We start from the raw sequence: 17,916 nt of genomic DNA, 5'->3' as shown, positions 1-17,916 counted from the left end.
ATTTGACTACATCCCTCAATCTATATTGTTAGGCTTTTACTACTGTTAATATTTTTGTTATTATTATGTTAATGGAAATATACTTTTATTATTCTTTTTATATTTTTTATTAATCCTCACCCTAGGATATTTTTCCATTGATTTCTTTAGAGTGAGTAAAAGGAGGGGAAGAGATAGAGAGAAACATTGATGTGAGAGAGACACATCGATTGATTGCCTCCCACACATGCCCAACCAGAGCTGGGAATTGAGCCTGCCACTGAGATATGTGCCTTTTAGTCCATGGGCTGATGTGCGACACTGAGCCAAACCAGCTAGGGTGTACTAAATCTACTATAAAGATTTAAATAGAAGTTTTACAACTTGTGTCTAATAACTTCAAAAGCTACATTTTTGAAGACTTGCCTTGGAAATATAACTTGAAGATGAGTGTGTATTGGATAGTAAATAATAAGTAAATTCTTTATTAATAATTTGAGGTCTCTTTTATGGAAGGAATATTAGCCTATAAATACGTTTTACTAACTATATTTAAATCATTTTAACTTGTAATACTAAGATTTCAAAAGCCATGACTTAACGTCACATTATGCTAATATGTGATGATTTGAATCCTACATAATAAAATGGTAATATGTAAATTACCATCACTCCGCTACGCCCACGATTGGGCCAGCAGGAGGCGCAGGGGGCGGGACTCAGGGTGGCCGGGGTAGCTGATTGGGCCAGCAGGACGCTGAGCTCGCGGCGCCACTGGCGTCGCGAGCTCAGCGTCTGTGCCATGGCTGCGCTGGAGGCTTTCGGAAGGCCTGGTGCACCGGCGGACAGCCAGCCCGCTGGTGCACCAGGTGCATGATTAAATCATGCACTGGGCCTCTAGTATAAAATAAAAGCTAGGAAAATTCCTAGAGCTTGAACAGGAAATGCATACCTTTCAACTGTTTTGTTCTCCCAAATAAAGTAAATTTATTTTGGATACTCACAAGTATGTGCTTGTCAGGGTTTGAAAGATTCATAGGGATAATTTGACATTTCTTTTGCGATATTTCTTCAAAATTGTTTTTTCTTTTTTTTTCTTTTTGGATTAAAGTGATGTCATTTCTGCTAGCACAAAATTTATCAAAGCCTTTATATGTTTTTACTTTTGTTTTTTAAAGAAATGTTACTTGAGAACTGGATTAAAAAGTATAATTTTTTTGGTCTCCTTAGTCCCTTAAACATTATTGTTCTACATCTACTTTATAATAATGATTATATGGCATGTGTTATATATTTTCAGGGTAGTGCAGTTAAGTAATATCATTTTTTTTTACTTATTATAAAGTAAGCTAGTAAACAATAATACACTTTTTGGCATTTATATAATTTGATATGTTCTAACAAGCCTGGGAAATTGTGAATATTAATTCAAATGGAACTTTAAATTTTATAATTTATTTTAAATAGCAAACAGTTTGTGGCTTTGATTTATTGCGAGCCAATGGACAGTCCTATGTCTGTGATGTCAATGGCTTCAGTTTTGTGAAAAATTCCATGAAGTATTATGATGATTGTGCAAAAATACTTGGGTATGAATTTTTTTCTTTATATTTCTTCTTCTTTACCTTTATTACAGCCAATACATGCTAGTTATACAGAAACTAAATAATTATCAACATCAAATGATTAGGATTTTGTTAGCACTGTAAAAACCAGTGTTTATAAAATGACAACCCCAAAGACCATGCCAAATCATGACTTAAAATTTGAGTTATCAAAGATAGATTAATTTATGACCAGTGTAGATAAAGGCTTAAAGGTTTTTTAACTTCATAGATTTAGAAATGCTGTGGTTTCATTCTCTTATATGGCACAAAATTAACATTCATGAAGTAAATAACCAGAGTGAAATAGAAATATTTGGAATTTAGGATTGTTTTGAATAATACTACTTTTTAAAAACATGTTACTTAAAGATCTTTCTTATGAGATTATCAACTGAATGTAAGAAATTATTGCTTACAGAAATGCCATCTTTATATTCTTTAACCTGTTATCTTATACCCTGATTTAAAAGACTTACAAAACAAGAGCTATCTCTAAACCATTTTAAAGTATATATGACAAAGCCATAAGAAACTTACACTTTAAAATGCATTTTAATAATTGCAATTAGCTTTTATTGTATATTTCAAAGGTTTGTGAACTTATCCTTAAAGTGAAATTTGGGAACTTACTAAATTTTAGCATGAATAAATGCTAAACTAAAACAAAACCAAAAGTATTTTTTAATTACTTAAACACGTTTGTTAACCCTTTTAGCAATATGATAGAAATTTGTTAAAAATAGGCAATGGTATTTAAAATAGCTTATATGTGATCAATACATTAGTAAGAATTGATTAGTGACCATACAGAAGAGATCATCTTCGGTTTTAGAACCTTTGTAAAGTAGATGTGATACAGTTATAGTGAATTACTTGAATATAATGTGACTTACATTTTTAAAACTAAGGTATATAAGTAAATACTTTTAAATTTATGGCATCCCATTAGTGTGTTCTGATACACCAGTTTAGAACTGTTTGTCTAATTTTTCTTGATCAGGATTGATTCTTTGGGTTACTTATGTGCTGTTGTCACAATAATCACTAGATAGTTAGACTTTAACTCCTATGATTCTCTATTTTTTGTCTTAAAATGAACTACTTTTTATTTTATTTTTATTTATTTATTTATTTTACTTTTCTCAAAGCAATATTGTGATGAGAGAGCTTGCTCCACAATTTCATATCCCCTGGTCAATACCCTTAGAAGCTGAAGATATCCCAATTGTACCAACTACATCTGGAACTATGTAAGTTTGAATATTTTCATTTAGAAATTCCTTCAGTTTTCCCCAGTAGTCTGTGCTATTTCAATAAAGATTAAATTTCTGAATGATTATTAGATATTTTACTTGGCATATTTTCATATGGTCCACTTTGCAGATGGAGCAATAGATTACATGCTTTTACAGGGGTTCTCCTGGACTAAAAATGTTTTACATTGTTATAAATAAAATCCCCCAAAATGCTCGAATAATTGTAGAACTGTTTAATTAAACCATAAAAATAAAGGAGTTGACAACAGATGCATTACTTAAACTTTTATAGTTAGTGGTCATGCAACTTTGGCATGCTTAGCATGTAAAGAAAAAAATATAAAGTTATATTTTGAGTTAAGTTAATTGAACGAATATTGCCAGTGTTTCATAACATTCTAGTGAAAGTTACTGCTTGAAACTCACCTATTACTCAGGTGAATTGACCATATTGTTCACATTGACAGCTTAGAGACTTATATTAACATATTAAATATTCTCAGAAGTCCTGGGAGGATGACAAAAGTATTTAATTTTGTTTTTAAACCCATATTTCCAAACTTATTTAACACAAATTGAGAATTTCTTTTGTTTTAATTTTAGGATGGAACTTAGATGTGTCATAGCTGTCATTCGTCATGGGGATCGAACACCAAAACAAAAAATGAAAATGGAAGTGAGGCATCAAAAGTATGTTTTAAGGGGGATAATTTAATACTCAGAAGATAATTTATTATTTTTGATAGATGATTAGCTGTTTCAATTACTACATCATATAGAAAAACTGTTTACTACTATTTATTGGCCATTAATATTTAAACCTGTGGTTGCAAAAAGAATCCATTTAAAATAATTGTATATATCAGCATCTGAAAATTATTGTGGCAGTATCCATAAATGACCCTCAGTCTGACCTAGTTTTCATTTATTGCTGTAAATATGTTCTATTTAATCTTGGTTTATTATTCTCTTCTATTGCTCTCTGATAGTCATTAACCTCCCAACCTTCTAGAAGAAAATTAGTATGATGAAAGTTTATGTTTTTTTTCTATTTAGTATTTGACATGGGAAACCTGAGCCATTAAATATGTACTGAAACATATTTTTTAAGTATATATGTGTGTGTTGTGACTTCAGAGAACATATATTTCAGATATTTTGTTTTATAATCATATAAAAAATCATGTTTTTATCATGAGAAACTTTTTCACGTAATCCAGTGATTATTAGTTTGATATGGGTTAGGGAAATATAAAAGTGTATCAATCAACGTAAAGAAACAACATAGTATATATAGTGAAGAGGGAAAGAGGACACAGTATTTGAAATCCAAAGAGCCTGAGTCCCATATCTATGATTTGTTATCATTATAGTTCTATGTCTACTATTTATTATAATTGATTTAAGTATATGATGAAAATATTAATTATTGCAAATGACTAATAGTGCTCTATCTTTTTTATAAGATTTTTTGATCTTTTTGAAAAGTGTGATGGATATAAATCTGGGAAATTAAAACTCAAAAAGCCAAAACAATTACAGGCAAGTGCATTTGATTTCTTGTTGAGTTTTAAGTTGCTAATGGGAAAGTTATATAAAAATGTAATTCTTAATTTATTTCACAGGAAGTGCTGGATATTACACGGCAACTTCTTATGGAACTGGGGCAAAATAATGATTCTGACATTGAAGAAAACAAGTCAAAACTTGAACAACTTAAGACTGTGTTAGAGATGTGAGTATCTTTGAACCCCTTAATTTTGATGATGACTTGTAATGTTCTTTTGAAAATATGTGTGACTTTCCTTGTTAATGTCCTTCAGCTCGATATTTTTAATTTTTATCACTGTAGCTGAGGAGAAATTAGTGAAAGCCTATTGAGATTTTTATTCTCACCAGTGAGAAAATAGATGTTGTATTGAAGTTTATTGTTTTAGTTTTAATTTTAATGAGGAGATGAAAAGAGGACATCAAATTTGGATCTTCTATGAAGTACTACTTAGTATGAAGTTCACTTTGCGAACTTGACAACATATTCAGCGCTGTTTCAAAATGTAATAATTTTGAACTATGTTTTGTCGAGTGAAGTAGGTACCACCAGTATTTCTATTATAAACTTTACAATTTTGACCACTTACAATCTTATTTCATTTATTTATTTATTTCCTTTGTTTTTTAAGACACATTTATGTTTTAATATATTTCTATACTCTGTTATCTCTTCAAAATCGTCTAAATTTTGTAGACAAACTTTTTTGTATTATTATTATTTTTTTAATCCTCACCAGAGAACATTTTCTTGAATTTTGGAGAGGAGGAAAGGAGAGAGAAAGAGAGAGAGAGAGAGAGAGAGAGAGAGATATCTATATGAGAGAGAAACATTCATGGGTTGCCTCCTGCAAGCTGCAAGTGCCCCAACCGGGCCAGGAGCAAACCTGCAACCCAGGTATGTGCCTTGACTGGGAATCGAATTCTCAACCTTTTAGTGTACTGGAGGATGCTCCTACCAACTGAGCCACACCAGCCATGGCTCTATTTTCATTTTTAAGGTGCTAGAATGACTACTTTTACCACAGATTTTCTACTAGGATATTTTGAAGAATTCAACAAGGTAATTACAAATAGAGGAGGCAATAAATATAAGGTTTAGTTTTTTCTATAGATGGATTTAGTTGTTTTCTAGGAGGTCATATTGAACACTTACTGAATATTATTCATTCTGCTTGCCATTTTATTTTTCAGGTATGGCCACTTTTCTGGAATAAATCGTAAGGTGCAATTAACCTATCTCCCTCATGGTTGTCCTAAAACATCTAGTGAAGAGGAAGGTGTGTCATTATTACTGCCTATTGTGTTTTAATTATATGTAAGGATTGGTTTGCTTTTTAGTGGTGTTTTGTTAACTGCTTTCTATCTAAAATGTAGATTTTATCCTTTAAGTAAAGGGTAGATTTTATTATATTGAAAACTTCATAGAACTTCTCTTTTACTCTGGGGTTGTTTCAGAAAACTTATTTATTTATAACTAAACTAGAGGCCCAGTGCACAAAATTCGTGCATGGGGGGGTGTTCCTCAGCCCAGCCTGCACCCTCTCCAATCTGGGACCGCTCGATGGATGTTCGACTGCCCTAAATCGGCAGTCGGACATCCCTCTCACAATCCAGGACTGCTGGCTCCCAACTGCTCACCTGCCTGCCTTCCTGATTGCCCCTAACCACTTCTGCCTGCCAGCCTGATCATCCCCAAACCACTGCCCTGGCAGCCTGATTGATGTCTAACTGCTCCTCTGCCAGCCTGTTTGACCCCAACTTCCCTCCTCTGCCGGCCTGGTCACCCCTAACTGCCCTGTCCTGCAGGCTTGATTGCCCCCAACTTCGCTCCTCTGCAGGCCTGGTCCCTCCCAACTGCCCTCCCCTGCAGGCTTGATCGCCCCCAACTGCCCTCCCTTGCAGGCCTGGTCCCTCCCAACTGCCCTCCTCTGCTGGCCATCTTGTGGTGGCCATTTTGTGTCCACATGGGGGCAGGATCTTTGACCACATGGGGGCAGCCATCTTGTGTGTTGGAGTGATGGTCAATCTGCATATTACTCTTTTATTAGATAGGATGGAGGCCTGGTGCATGGGTGGGGGCCAGCTGGTTTGCCCTGAAGGGTGTCCTGGATCAAGGTGGGGGTTCCCTTGGGGCGTGGGGTGGCCTGGGCGAGGGGTCTGTGGTGGTTTGCAGGCCAGCCATGCCCCTCGGTGACCCAAGCGGAGGCCCTGGTATCTGGGATATATTTATCTTCTACAATTGAAACTTTGTAGCCTGGAATGGAGCCAAGCCTTCTGCTCACTCCGTGGCGGCAGCCATTTCTGTTGGGGTTTATTCACCTTCTATAATTGAAACTTTGTAGCCTTGAGTGGAGGCCTAGGTCGGCCAGGGCAGGTGGAAAGCTTGGCTTCCTCCATCGCCGGGGGCAACCCTAGCCTGCTCTCTCCGGTTCTGTGGCTGCCACCATTTTTCTTGGGATTTATCTTCTATAATTGAAACTTTGTAGCCTTAAGTGAAGGCCTTGGCCGGCCAGGGTGTGCGGAAAGCTTGGCTTCCTCCATTGTCAGGGAAACCCAAGCCTCCCTCCTGCTCTCTCCATGGCCACAGCCATCTTGTTTGGGTTAATTTGCATAATCACTCCTGATTGGCTGGTGGGCGTGGCTTGTGGGTGTGATAGTTAATTTGCATATTATTCTTTTATTAGATAGGGGGTTAGAAAAGTCATTTTGTGGAGAAATGCAGATGCCCTATAATATAATCCTATCTAATAAAGAGGGAATATGCAAATTGACTGTCACACCATCACAAAGATGGCGGCACCCATAGACACAAGATGGCAGCACCCAATTGCCTCAGCCCTGCCAGAGTCCCCCAGTTCTTTCGGTCCCACTGAGGGCGGGTGGCAGGCACGCAGTGCAGCCAGACCCACCCTCAGCCCCCCAGCTGCCCAGGGCCGGCCCGAGGCACAGGTAAGCCCCGGATGTCAGCTGCCCAGCCATCCAGGGCAGGCCCAAGGCGCAGGCAAGCCTCGTATGGCAGCTGCCCAGCTGCCCAGGGCCACCTGAGACTCAGGTAACCAGGGCCAGCCCGAGGCACAGGCAAGCCTCAGATGGTAGCTGCCCAGCCGCCCAGGGCCACCCAAGGCTCAGGTAACCAGGGCCCGCTGAGGCTTGTGCTGCCGGCAGTGGCAGCAGCAGAGGTGTGATGGGGGCATTGCCTTTTCCTGATTGCCGGGTCACCTCCCGCCCCTGAGGGCGCCCAAACTGTGAGAGGGGGCAGGCCAGGCAGAGGGGACCCCCCCAATCTAGTGCATGAATTTTCGTGCACCAGGCCTCTAGTATGATGATAATTACTCTTGCTTATCACATTGGGAAAGTATTTTCTTATTTTATTTTCTCAAACTGGTAATAAAGAATACTGATGAGAATATAGTGTGGCAGGATTTCAGTCTACTGGTAGGAGTATAAATTGACGTAACTCTTTGAATAGTAATATGTCAATATCTTTATATCAGGAACTTCAAAAAATGTTCATATGCTTTAACCTTAATTCTACTTATACGAGTTTATCCCAAGGACATAATTGGATATTCAGGGGAAGATTGATCTATTGGGACTTTCAAAATGGCATTATTTATAATACAGAAGTTGAAGTAATGATTATCATACATGCAAACAGAACTTAGACTATGCTGATCTTTATATATTTCCTAGAGACCCAATGCACAAAATTTGTGCAAGAGTAGACCTTCCTTCCCCGGCACTGGCTTCCCTCTGGTAGGCATCTGGGACCCGGACTTCCCTCGCAGCCCCGGGTTCGTCTGGAAGGACTCATTTAGAAGGACGTCCCATCTAATTAGCATATTATGCTTTTATTATTATAGACTAGAGGCCCAGTGCACGAGATTCGTGCACTGGGAGGAGTGTCCCTCAGCCCAGCCTGCACCCTCTCCAATCTTGGGGGATGTCCGGCTTCCAGTTTAGGCCCAATCCCAAACTGGCAGTCAGACATCCCTCTCACAATCCGGGACTGCTGGCCCCAACCGCTCGCCTGCTTGCCTGCCTGATTGCCCCTACCGCTTCTGCCTGCCAGCCTGATCACCCCCTAACCACTCCCCTGCCAGCCTGATCGACGCCTAACTGCTCCCCTGCTGGCTTAGTCGCCCCCAACTGCCCTCCCCCGCAGGCCTGGTCCCCCCAACTGCCCTCCCTCCCCTGCAGTCCCTGTTGCTCCAAACTGCCCTCCCCTGCCAGCCTGGTAACCCCTAACTGCCCTCCCCTGCTGGCCTGATCGCCCACAACTGCCCTCCCCTGCCGGACATCTTGTGACCACATGGGGGTGGCCATCTTGTGCGAGGGCATGATGGTCAATTTGCATATTACCTCTTTATTATATAGGATTTTAAAATTTGATGTGTTCTCTTATTGTACTAGTGATTAATAGCAATAAGCTTAATTTCTTTTATCTTAATCTTTATGATAAAAATACATTCCATAAATAACTAAATTAAAAGTCAGTTAATTAAATGTTCTTCCATAAATTAATATTAGTGTGCACGGTAAAGCACAAAGAACTATTAACTAGCCCCAGGGGAAGGGTGATTTTCTATCATTTCTAATGAATCATCAAGTTGTTTAGCATTTATATTGCTTGTTTTTAAAATATCTTTGTTTTTGCCAAAACTGGTTTGGCTCTGTGGATAGAGCATCGGTCTGTGGACTGAAAGGTCCCAGGTTTGATTCTGGTCAAGGGCATGTACATTGGTTGTGGGCACATCCCCGGTAGGGGGCGTGCAGGAGGCAGCTGGTCGATGTTTCTCTCTCATTGATGTTTCTAGCTTTCTATCCCTCTCCCTTCCTCTCTGTAAAAAATCAATAAAATATATAAAAAAATAAAATAAAAAATAATAAAATATCTTTGTTTTTGTAGCATAACACAGAACTTAGGACATAATAAAGGGCAGATCAAAATTAAGTATAGAAATTACTCACTTATGGTACCTCCTCTAAGTCTGAGAAAATACTTGGTCTGGGACATATAGAGATTCCACAATTCCAAATTTTATTTTACTTATTTTTAAATTACAGTTGACATACAGTATTATATTAGTTTCAGATGTACAACATAATAATTAAACATTTCACAAGTCTTAATTTTAAAAGCTGCTCTTGGCTACATTTTTTTATATATCTCACCTATACATTTAAATTATAATTAATTTTAGGCTCTGTCATTTCACATCTTCCTAAAAATTATGCAAATCACTGATTCCTAATCATAGAAAAGGGATATATCTTCTTCACTTCAGCTCTTGATATAAAGACAAGATCTGGATCCCGTCATCAAGGAGCTCTTAATCTAGCATGTGTACACAATTACATACATTGCTATTATACCACTATGAGAGCAGTGAGGGAGAAGCAATACTTCCTTTCAGAAAACTCGGAAAGAGCCTTATTCCAAAGTATGGGGGAGATTTTGAGATTTTTAACAGGTGGAATAAGGGGTATTTCTGTCAGAAGCCTACTAAGAGAAGTACGTTTAAGGAACAAAATAATACCTAAGGGCCAGAAAGAAAAATTAATCTTGAAACGTGTTTAAAATAAACAAATTTGACATTTGCTTTATCCACTCACATGTATCCTAGACAGCCGAAGAGAAGAACCGTCCTTACTTTTGGTTCTAAAATGGGGAGGAGAACTAACTCCTGCAGGCAGGGTCCAGGCTGAAGAACTTGGAAGAGCTTTCAGGTGTATGTATCCTGGAGGTCAAGGTAAATCTTGGAGTTTCTCTAATTTGGTTAAATTTATACATTGTGTTTTCTATCTTTATGTATTTTGAGACATTAAATGTTTATAGAAATATAGTGAAATAAAAATATAGCTTAAGTGATTTGAGGATTTATTTTCAGGAGATTATGCAGGATTTCCTGGTTGTGGATTACTTAGATTGCATAGTACCTACAGACATGACCTCAAAATATATGCCTCTGATGAAGGACGAGTGCAGATGACTGCAGCTGCTTTTGCCAAGGTATAAGTCAATGTTTTTAGAATTACTAGAATTTTTATCTAATATTGCATTTACAATATTTTTACGAAGACAGTGTTAAATTTCCACATCTGAAACTTTCAACTAAAGCCCTGAAATGACAGTGACAAGTTATATTAGTAATAAAATTTATTGTAAATAGTTTATACCTTATAAAATTCATGTAACAAAATAATTGCGATACTTCCTATTATTTTATATAATATTTTAAAAAACTGTGTTGGTTTTACTTAATCTGTTTAGGGGCTATTGGCACTAGAGGGAGAGCTTACACCCATCCTTGTTCAGATGGTAAAAAGTGCAAACATGAATGGTCTTCTGGACAGTGATAGTGACTCTTTGAGCAGTTGTCAGCAACGTGTGAAAGCAAGACTTCATGAAATACTTCAGAAGGACAGAGATTTTACTACTGACGATTATGAAAAGGTGGGTCTTAACCAACTCTTTTACATGTGAAATATTATACACCCAGAAAAGTACAAAAACATGCACTTAGCCTTTATTGTATTGTATTGTATCATATAATCATCACCATTCAAATAGAGAAATAGAACATTTCAACAACTCTAGCCTCTGTGTACCTATCCCGATTGCAACCTCTATCTTGGCTTTTTATGTTGCTCTTTTTCATAATCATATCACTGGATAAATCTGCATCTCTATTATAGTTTTAGTAGTTTGGGCTCTTTTTTAAGCCTCAAATAATAGAATATGTTTTCTTTTATGTCTGGCTTCTTTTACTCAATATTGTTTGTGAAATTCACATGTATTTTTGAGGATTTTAATAGTTAATAATCATCTGTCTCTGTGTAGTATTTTATTTCAGATGTTGGCAAACTTTCTCTGTAAAAGACTAAGTAGTAAATATTTTAGGCTTTGGAGTTTACATTTGGTCTTTTGTTGCATAATCTTTTTTTTTTTTTTTTTAACCACCTTTGAAAAATGGACAAACCATTCTTAGTTTGTGGGCTGTGTCACTGGCCACATTTGCCCTGCAGGCCTCAGTTTTACCTCATGTTCTATTTTATGAGTATACTACAACTTATATATGCTTCTATTATTGTTATAGTTTTAGGCTATTTGATAATGCTATGACTATCCTTGTGTGGGTCCTATTGCATATGAGCATATGTCTCTCTTGGATCTATTCTAATTGTAACCCACGGTATGCTTATGTTTCAGTATCAGTAGACAATGGCCAACTGTTTTCCAAAGTCATTGGCCCAATTACACTCCCATCAAAATTCCTTGGGAATTGTCATTGTTCTGCATAGTCTCTGTTCATGTCATTTTCAGACTAATCAATTTTGACCATTCTGAAAGTAGATGTATAGTAGTACTTCATTAGATAATCCTCTTTCCTGAGGACTTCTCTTCAAGTCTCTGGTCTTTTTTTTCTACTACTTGTCTGTGTTTTTCTTTTTGAGTGGTAAAAGTTCTTTATATATTTCAGATATGAGCTCCTTTTTATATATACTACCACTTATTCTGAGCCTTTATTATATCTTTTGGTAAACAGAAGTTCCTATTTTTCATGAATTCCAAGTTCAATTTTTTCCTTTATGGTCAATGCATTTTAATGTATTGCTTATATCTTTTTCTAACCAGAAGGCATTAGATATTCTTATATATGATCTGTAAGCTTTACTGTTTTGCTCTTCACATTTATCCACAGTCCAGCTAAAATTGTATGCTATATACAAAGGTAAGGACATAAATTTGTATTTTTTCCCTAACTATATGTATGCCTTGATGTCTCAGCATGACATACTGCAAAGACAGTCCTTTCCCCATTACTTTATAATATCACCTTTATCATATATGTTTGTCTGTTCTTTTGTGGATCCCAAATCCTACATAGTTCCTTCTTCAAGTTTTCCTTGGCTTTTCCTACATTTCCATGTATATTTTTAAATAATCTGGTCAGAAATTCTGTTGGGATATTGATCTACATTGCATTAAACCTGTAGTTTGTGAAAACTTATAAATTTTTTTAAAATTGTACAGTTGTAAATGGTATCTCAGAGTTTTATTTTCTAATTGCTGCTGCTATGTAGAAACATTTTTAATATTGACTTTATATGCATCAACCTATTGAACTTATTTATTAATTTAATAATTTATCTATAGATTTTTTTTGATTCTTTAAAAGCATATCCACAGGATTTTTTCTTCCTTCCCATCCTTATATGTTTTTATTCTTTTTCTTACCTTAATTTAATAGCTAGCACCTTCAAATTAATATTAAATAGAAGTGGCATTTCTTGTGCATGCTCTGAAAAGGAAAGCTTTTAACACTTGTCCATTAAGTGTGATGTTTTCTGTAATTTTTTATAGCTTCTCATTTCAGTATGAGGGAATTCTATTCTGTTCCTATTTTGCTAAGATTTTATCATGAAAAGTTATTGGTTTTTATCATTATCTTTTCATCTATTGCATCATATGATATTTTATTTTTATTTTTAATATTTTTTTTTATTGATTTTTTACAGAGAGGAAGGGAGAGGGATAGAGAGCTAGAAACATCGATGAGAGAGAATCATTGACCAGCTGCCTCCTGCACACCCCCTACCAGGGATGTGCCCACAGCCAATGTACATGCCCTTGACCGGAATCGAACCTGGTACCTTTCAGTCCGCAGACCGAAGCTCTATCCATTGAGCCAAACCGGTTTCAGCGCATCATATGATATTTTAGAATGTGACACTACTTTCGTTCCTAGAATCAACTTTTTAATGTATTTTTAAAAAATATATATCGCTGCATTTACTAATATTTTTGGTTAGGAGTTTTACATTACTTCTTTATGTCTTCGTCTGCTTTTAATATTAGGATTGTACTAGACTCATAAAAATAGTTAGGGGATCCTATTTAGGTTGAATAGTTTGTGTACTTATGTTTCATTAAATGTTTGGTAAAATTTACTGGTAAATCCTATGATAAATTTTATTGGCATTTTTTTTGGATAAAGTTTGTAATTATGAATTTCAGAGTAATTAAGTAGTTTCTAGTTATTATGTCTTATATCAGTATTAAGTTATATTCTTCTAAATGTTTATAATATCCTATATAAGTTCTTTGTAATGTCTGTAATATCTGTAGGGACATCCTTATTGTTTTATCACATTATACCATTTTATATTTTTATTAATTTCAGAGAGGAAGGGAGAGGGAGAGAGATTGAAACATCAGTGATGAGAGAGAATCATTGATTGGCTATCTCCTGCACACCCCTGACCAGGGATTGAGCCTACAGCCTGGGCATGTGTCCTAACTGGAAATTGAACCATGACTTCCTGGTTCACAGGTCGATGTTCAACCACTGGCCACACCAGCAAGCATACCATTTTTCTTCTTGATGAGTTTTGCCATGGTTAATCCAGGTTTATTAATTATTTCAAAGACCTAACTTACAGATTTGTCAGATTTGTTGGTCCTCTGGATTATGTACCTGGTTTTCATTTGATTCATTTTTATTGCTTAACGTCTCATTCCTTCTATTTCTACAGTTTTATTTTGCTATTTTTCTAATTCTCAAAAACTAATGTCACTAGATGGATGCTTATTAAGTCTTGAATCTTTTCAAAAATACATGCTCTAGCCATAAATTTTTCTTTATGCACTGTTTTAAATGTATTCATAAAATATAAAGGTTTATGCAATTTGAGACATTTTCTCATTTTCTTTGTGATTTCTTCTTTGGTCATGGGTTATTTAGAAGTATATTTTTAAAATTTCCAAACCTATGGCATTTCAAAGTTATACTTCCATTATTTCTAAGTTTAAATCATTTTGGTTCAAATAAAAATTCCTCTTGATTTCTTTATCTATTTTTTTCTTGCTTTACTGTTGTGTTAAAATTTCTTAATATAATTGTGTATTTTTCATGTCTTTGTAGTCCTCTCAATTCTTGCTTTATCTCTTTTGATTCCATGTTATTAGATGCATATAAATTTAGAGTAGATATATTTCAATCAATACTTTTTGCCTCAAAGTTTACTTTGTTTGAGATTAATATAGCTACAACAGTCATTTTCTCTTATTTGGTGTTTGTATAGTATATCAGATTACTTTTAATCTTTCTGAAACTGTATTTCTTAGGTATATCGCTTAAAATCTGCATATAGTTGTGTTTTAAATAATTCTTATGAAAATTTTGGTTTATTCTCTCATTTCTTGCTTCATTGGAATTGATACTTTATTTATTTTTCTGTTAGTTTGACATTTTTGTTTGATTTTACTATTTGTTTTGATATTACCCCAGAGATAGCAGTAGGCTTCTATGACTTCTAAAAGTTGAAGGTTTACATCATGCTTTTACTCTCTTCCTGGACAATGCAAGGACCCTAAAGAGTGCTTTTCAAACTTTAACTTGCATAAGAATTGTCTGGGGCCTTGTTAAAAAATGCAGATTCTGATTCATCATATCTGGGGTGGGGAATGGAATTTTGCATTTTTAATAATCTTCCAATTCATGCCAATACTATTAGTCCTTGAACTATATAGCAGTAAGGCCCCAAATCATTGTAACATTTGCTCAGCTAGCAATTTACATGATACAATAAGTAATGTTGTTTATTTTTATTCTGTATATTTTAAATCCCACAATGTATTATTTTTGTTACCCTTTTATAAAAGCAATATTTATTAAGATTTACCTATGATTTTACTCTTAAATTAACTTTTCTTCTTTCTGAATTTTAGAGTTTCCATTTAAGATAATTTTCATTCTGTTTGGAGAGCAATATAGTCATTCTGTTAGTATCACTCTACTGATGGTGAATTCTTTTTTCCTGAGTAGAGAATTCTAGGATGGCACTTACTTTCTTTTATTGCTTTGAAGATGTTGTTTTACTATCTTATAGCTTCCAGTGTTTATCTTGAGAAGTTAGTTGTTGATCTTATTATTCCACATTTGAAGATAATTTTTTAAAATAACTCCTTTTGGCATAATTTAATCTTTGGTTTTCAGCAGTTTTTCTATTTTATGTCTAGATATAAATTGCTTCTTAATTTTTCCTTCTAATAGTTTCTAATAGGATTCTTGGGTCTTTGGTTTTAGTTTTGGGAAGTCTTTTTTTTTGTTTTGTTTTGTTTTGTTTTCCCTGTTACTTTCTTCTGGGTCTCCAAATATATGCTTGCTAGAACTTTGTCTTATCCTTTCTTTGGATTTTATTTTTCATCTTTTTTTCTCTGTGATTTATTCCGGATAATATCTTCTAACCAGTCTCTAATTTACTAAATTCTGGCTGTATGTAATGTGCTTATAAAGTCAGCCAGTGTATTTTTCAATTTCAGAATTTCTGTTTGCTTCTTTTTTACATATAATATTGTCATTTTTTCGATAATATGCAATTCTTTGATAATTTTCAATGTTTTCTTTTGATCATAGAAAGTCTCTCTTTTTTTTAGTTTTTGATAATTTTATTACTTAGTCTCTAGTTCTGTTTCTGTTGTTTATTCTCCTGATTGGTATTCATGATGTCCTATTTTCTTGTGTGCCTGAATATCTTTAATTACGGTTGAATACTTTGTTTGTGGAAATAAATAGAATATTAACATCTTCCAATAAGGTTTTTTATTTGTCCTTGCTATATGCCTTTGGACATAGCAATCTAAGATTGCCTTAATCCAGTTTCAGAACAGATCTTTTTGACTTAGCAGTTGACCTGAACCTGATCTGCAGTTTGTTGGTGGATTGGTTTGCTTCTGATTCACTCTCACTTTTTGAGGCAGAGTTTATCAGTGTTCCACCTTTGGAAATCCTGGACTTCACTTTTGGTCGGCAAACTCATTAGTCAACAGAGCCAAATTTCAACAGTACAACGATTGAAATTTCTTTTGAGAGCCAAATTTTTTAAACTTAAACTATATAGGTAGGTACATTGTTATTAACTTAATTAGGGTACTCCGAAGCTGGCCTTTGCTAAAAACTCAAGGGGCCAAAGAGCCACATGTGGCTCGCGAGCTGCAGTTTGCCCACCACTGGCCTAGTAGGACTATTAAAGCTCTACTCCACTTCTCTGCTGCCTATTCAGGATCAACAAATGTCTCCAGTTCAGAAACAGCCTTAAATGCCAGATTCACTCTCTGTATGAGTTTCGGTTCTATAATTCTTTATTATATTATTAGAGGCCCGGTACACAAATTTTGTGCATGGGGAGTGACCTCGGGGGATGTCCGGGACCCCTCGCTCCTTACCACCCGCCTGCTCGCTGCTCCTTAGCGCTGCTGTGGAGCAGGGAGAGGCTCCCACCACCACTGCTGCCTCACCAGCAGTGAGCCCAGTTTCTGGCTGAGCAGTGCTCCCCGTGTGGGAGCGCACTGACCACCAGGGGACAGCTCCTGCATTGAGCGTCTGCCCCCAGTGATCAGTGCGTATCATAGCAACAGGTCATTCTGGTTGTTCCGCCCGTAATGGTTGCTTAGGCTTTTATTATATAGGTTCTCAGATACCTCAAAGCAGAAGTATAGAAGTTCTTTGCCCAAGATTTTTATGTATTTACAATGGTTAGATTAAGCTGAACTACTAGTTCGTCATAATGAGAAGTAGAACCCTACTTTACACTTTGTATTATTTGTAGAAACTTACTCATTTGATGGAGTTAAGTAACTTGCCAAACTAAGTGTAAAAACTAGAATTTGAAACTATGTTGTTATTAATGGCTTTTGTTGACTTGTAAAAAATCTTATCACAAAGGAATTAGCATGGTGTTTAAGAGCACCAGCTCTATAGCCAGACTACCTGCTTTTTTATCCCACTCTTCACATACCAGTGGTTGATCTTGGGCTTAACCTCTAAATACCTCAACTGGAAAAAAAGATTATTATAATGATAGAGCCTTAGGATTGTTACATCTAAATATCTGTCAAATTGTTAGGACAACATTTGTTCATATTGAGTCAACAAATTGTTGATGTAGGTTAGAATAAAATGGCATTGTAAGTTATAGTACTTCTGCCATACTTTCTATGAAGATGATCTCATGATAGCTAATGTTTAATTTTTTTAACATGAAATTCTGAAGTTTTTGCTTCATCCTTAATCTTATTACTATATAATGTGGCCATCTTAATTTGTGGTATGGAATTATTCTTCAGTTTTGTATATTGTTATCTTGGACAGTTGTGCACAAACAGATATAAAATATATACTTTATCCATTTGTAGCTTACTCCGTCTGGAAGCATTTCTCTTACTAAATCAATGCATTTAATTAAAAATCCTGTGAAGACCTGTGACAAAGTGTATTCTTTGATACAAAGTTTGACTTCTCAAATCAGACATCGCATGGAAGATCCCAAATCATCAGGTAAATATGTTTTTCTTAGAGCATAACACAAATAAAAATTGCTATTTGGTTACTATAAACATTTTAAAATAAGGTACACTAATCTTAAAAAATAAAACTTCTCATACTACATGTAGGTGTGAGTTAATATATATCCAGCAAAAGAATAAATAGCTAAGTTATAGTTGCTATTTTTCCCTT

General features: G+C 35.5%; 1 protein-coding gene across 18 annotated transcripts in view; it reads left to right on the top strand.

Moving 5' to 3' along the window:
- The window catches only part of PPIP5K2 (diphosphoinositol pentakisphosphate kinase 2), an 80,049-nt gene that overhangs the window by 15,737 nt on the left and 46,396 nt on the right, over positions 1–17,916 (top strand). For 12 of the 18 annotated variants that reach the window (XM_079787085.1, XM_079787098.1, XM_079787100.1 and 9 more), the window contains exons 9-18: positions 1,447–1,568; positions 2,735–2,836; positions 3,446–3,532; positions 4,309–4,384; positions 4,468–4,577; positions 5,585–5,670; positions 10,021–10,146; positions 10,285–10,406; positions 10,668–10,850; positions 17,595–17,736. In XM_079787085.1, the coding sequence (XP_079643211.1) occupies positions 1,447–1,568; positions 2,735–2,836; positions 3,446–3,532; positions 4,309–4,384; positions 4,468–4,577; positions 5,585–5,670; positions 10,021–10,146; positions 10,285–10,406; positions 10,668–10,850; positions 17,595–17,736 (1,156 nt within the window). The remainder of the gene's footprint in view (positions 1–1,446; positions 1,569–2,734; positions 2,837–3,445; positions 3,533–4,308; positions 4,385–4,467; positions 4,578–5,584; positions 5,671–10,020; positions 10,147–10,284; positions 10,407–10,667; positions 10,851–17,594; positions 17,737–17,916) is intronic. The other 6 variants (XM_079787095.1, XM_079787101.1, XM_079787097.1 and 3 more) reach the window with 1 other exon arrangement.

Source organism: Cnephaeus nilssonii (assembly GCF_951640355.1).
Source record: "Cnephaeus nilssonii genome assembly, chromosome: 2".
In the NCBI taxonomy this organism is placed as follows: Eukaryota; Metazoa; Chordata; class Mammalia; order Chiroptera; family Vespertilionidae; genus Cnephaeus; species Cnephaeus nilssonii.
This window is presented reverse-complemented; position numbering and strand designations above follow the sequence as displayed.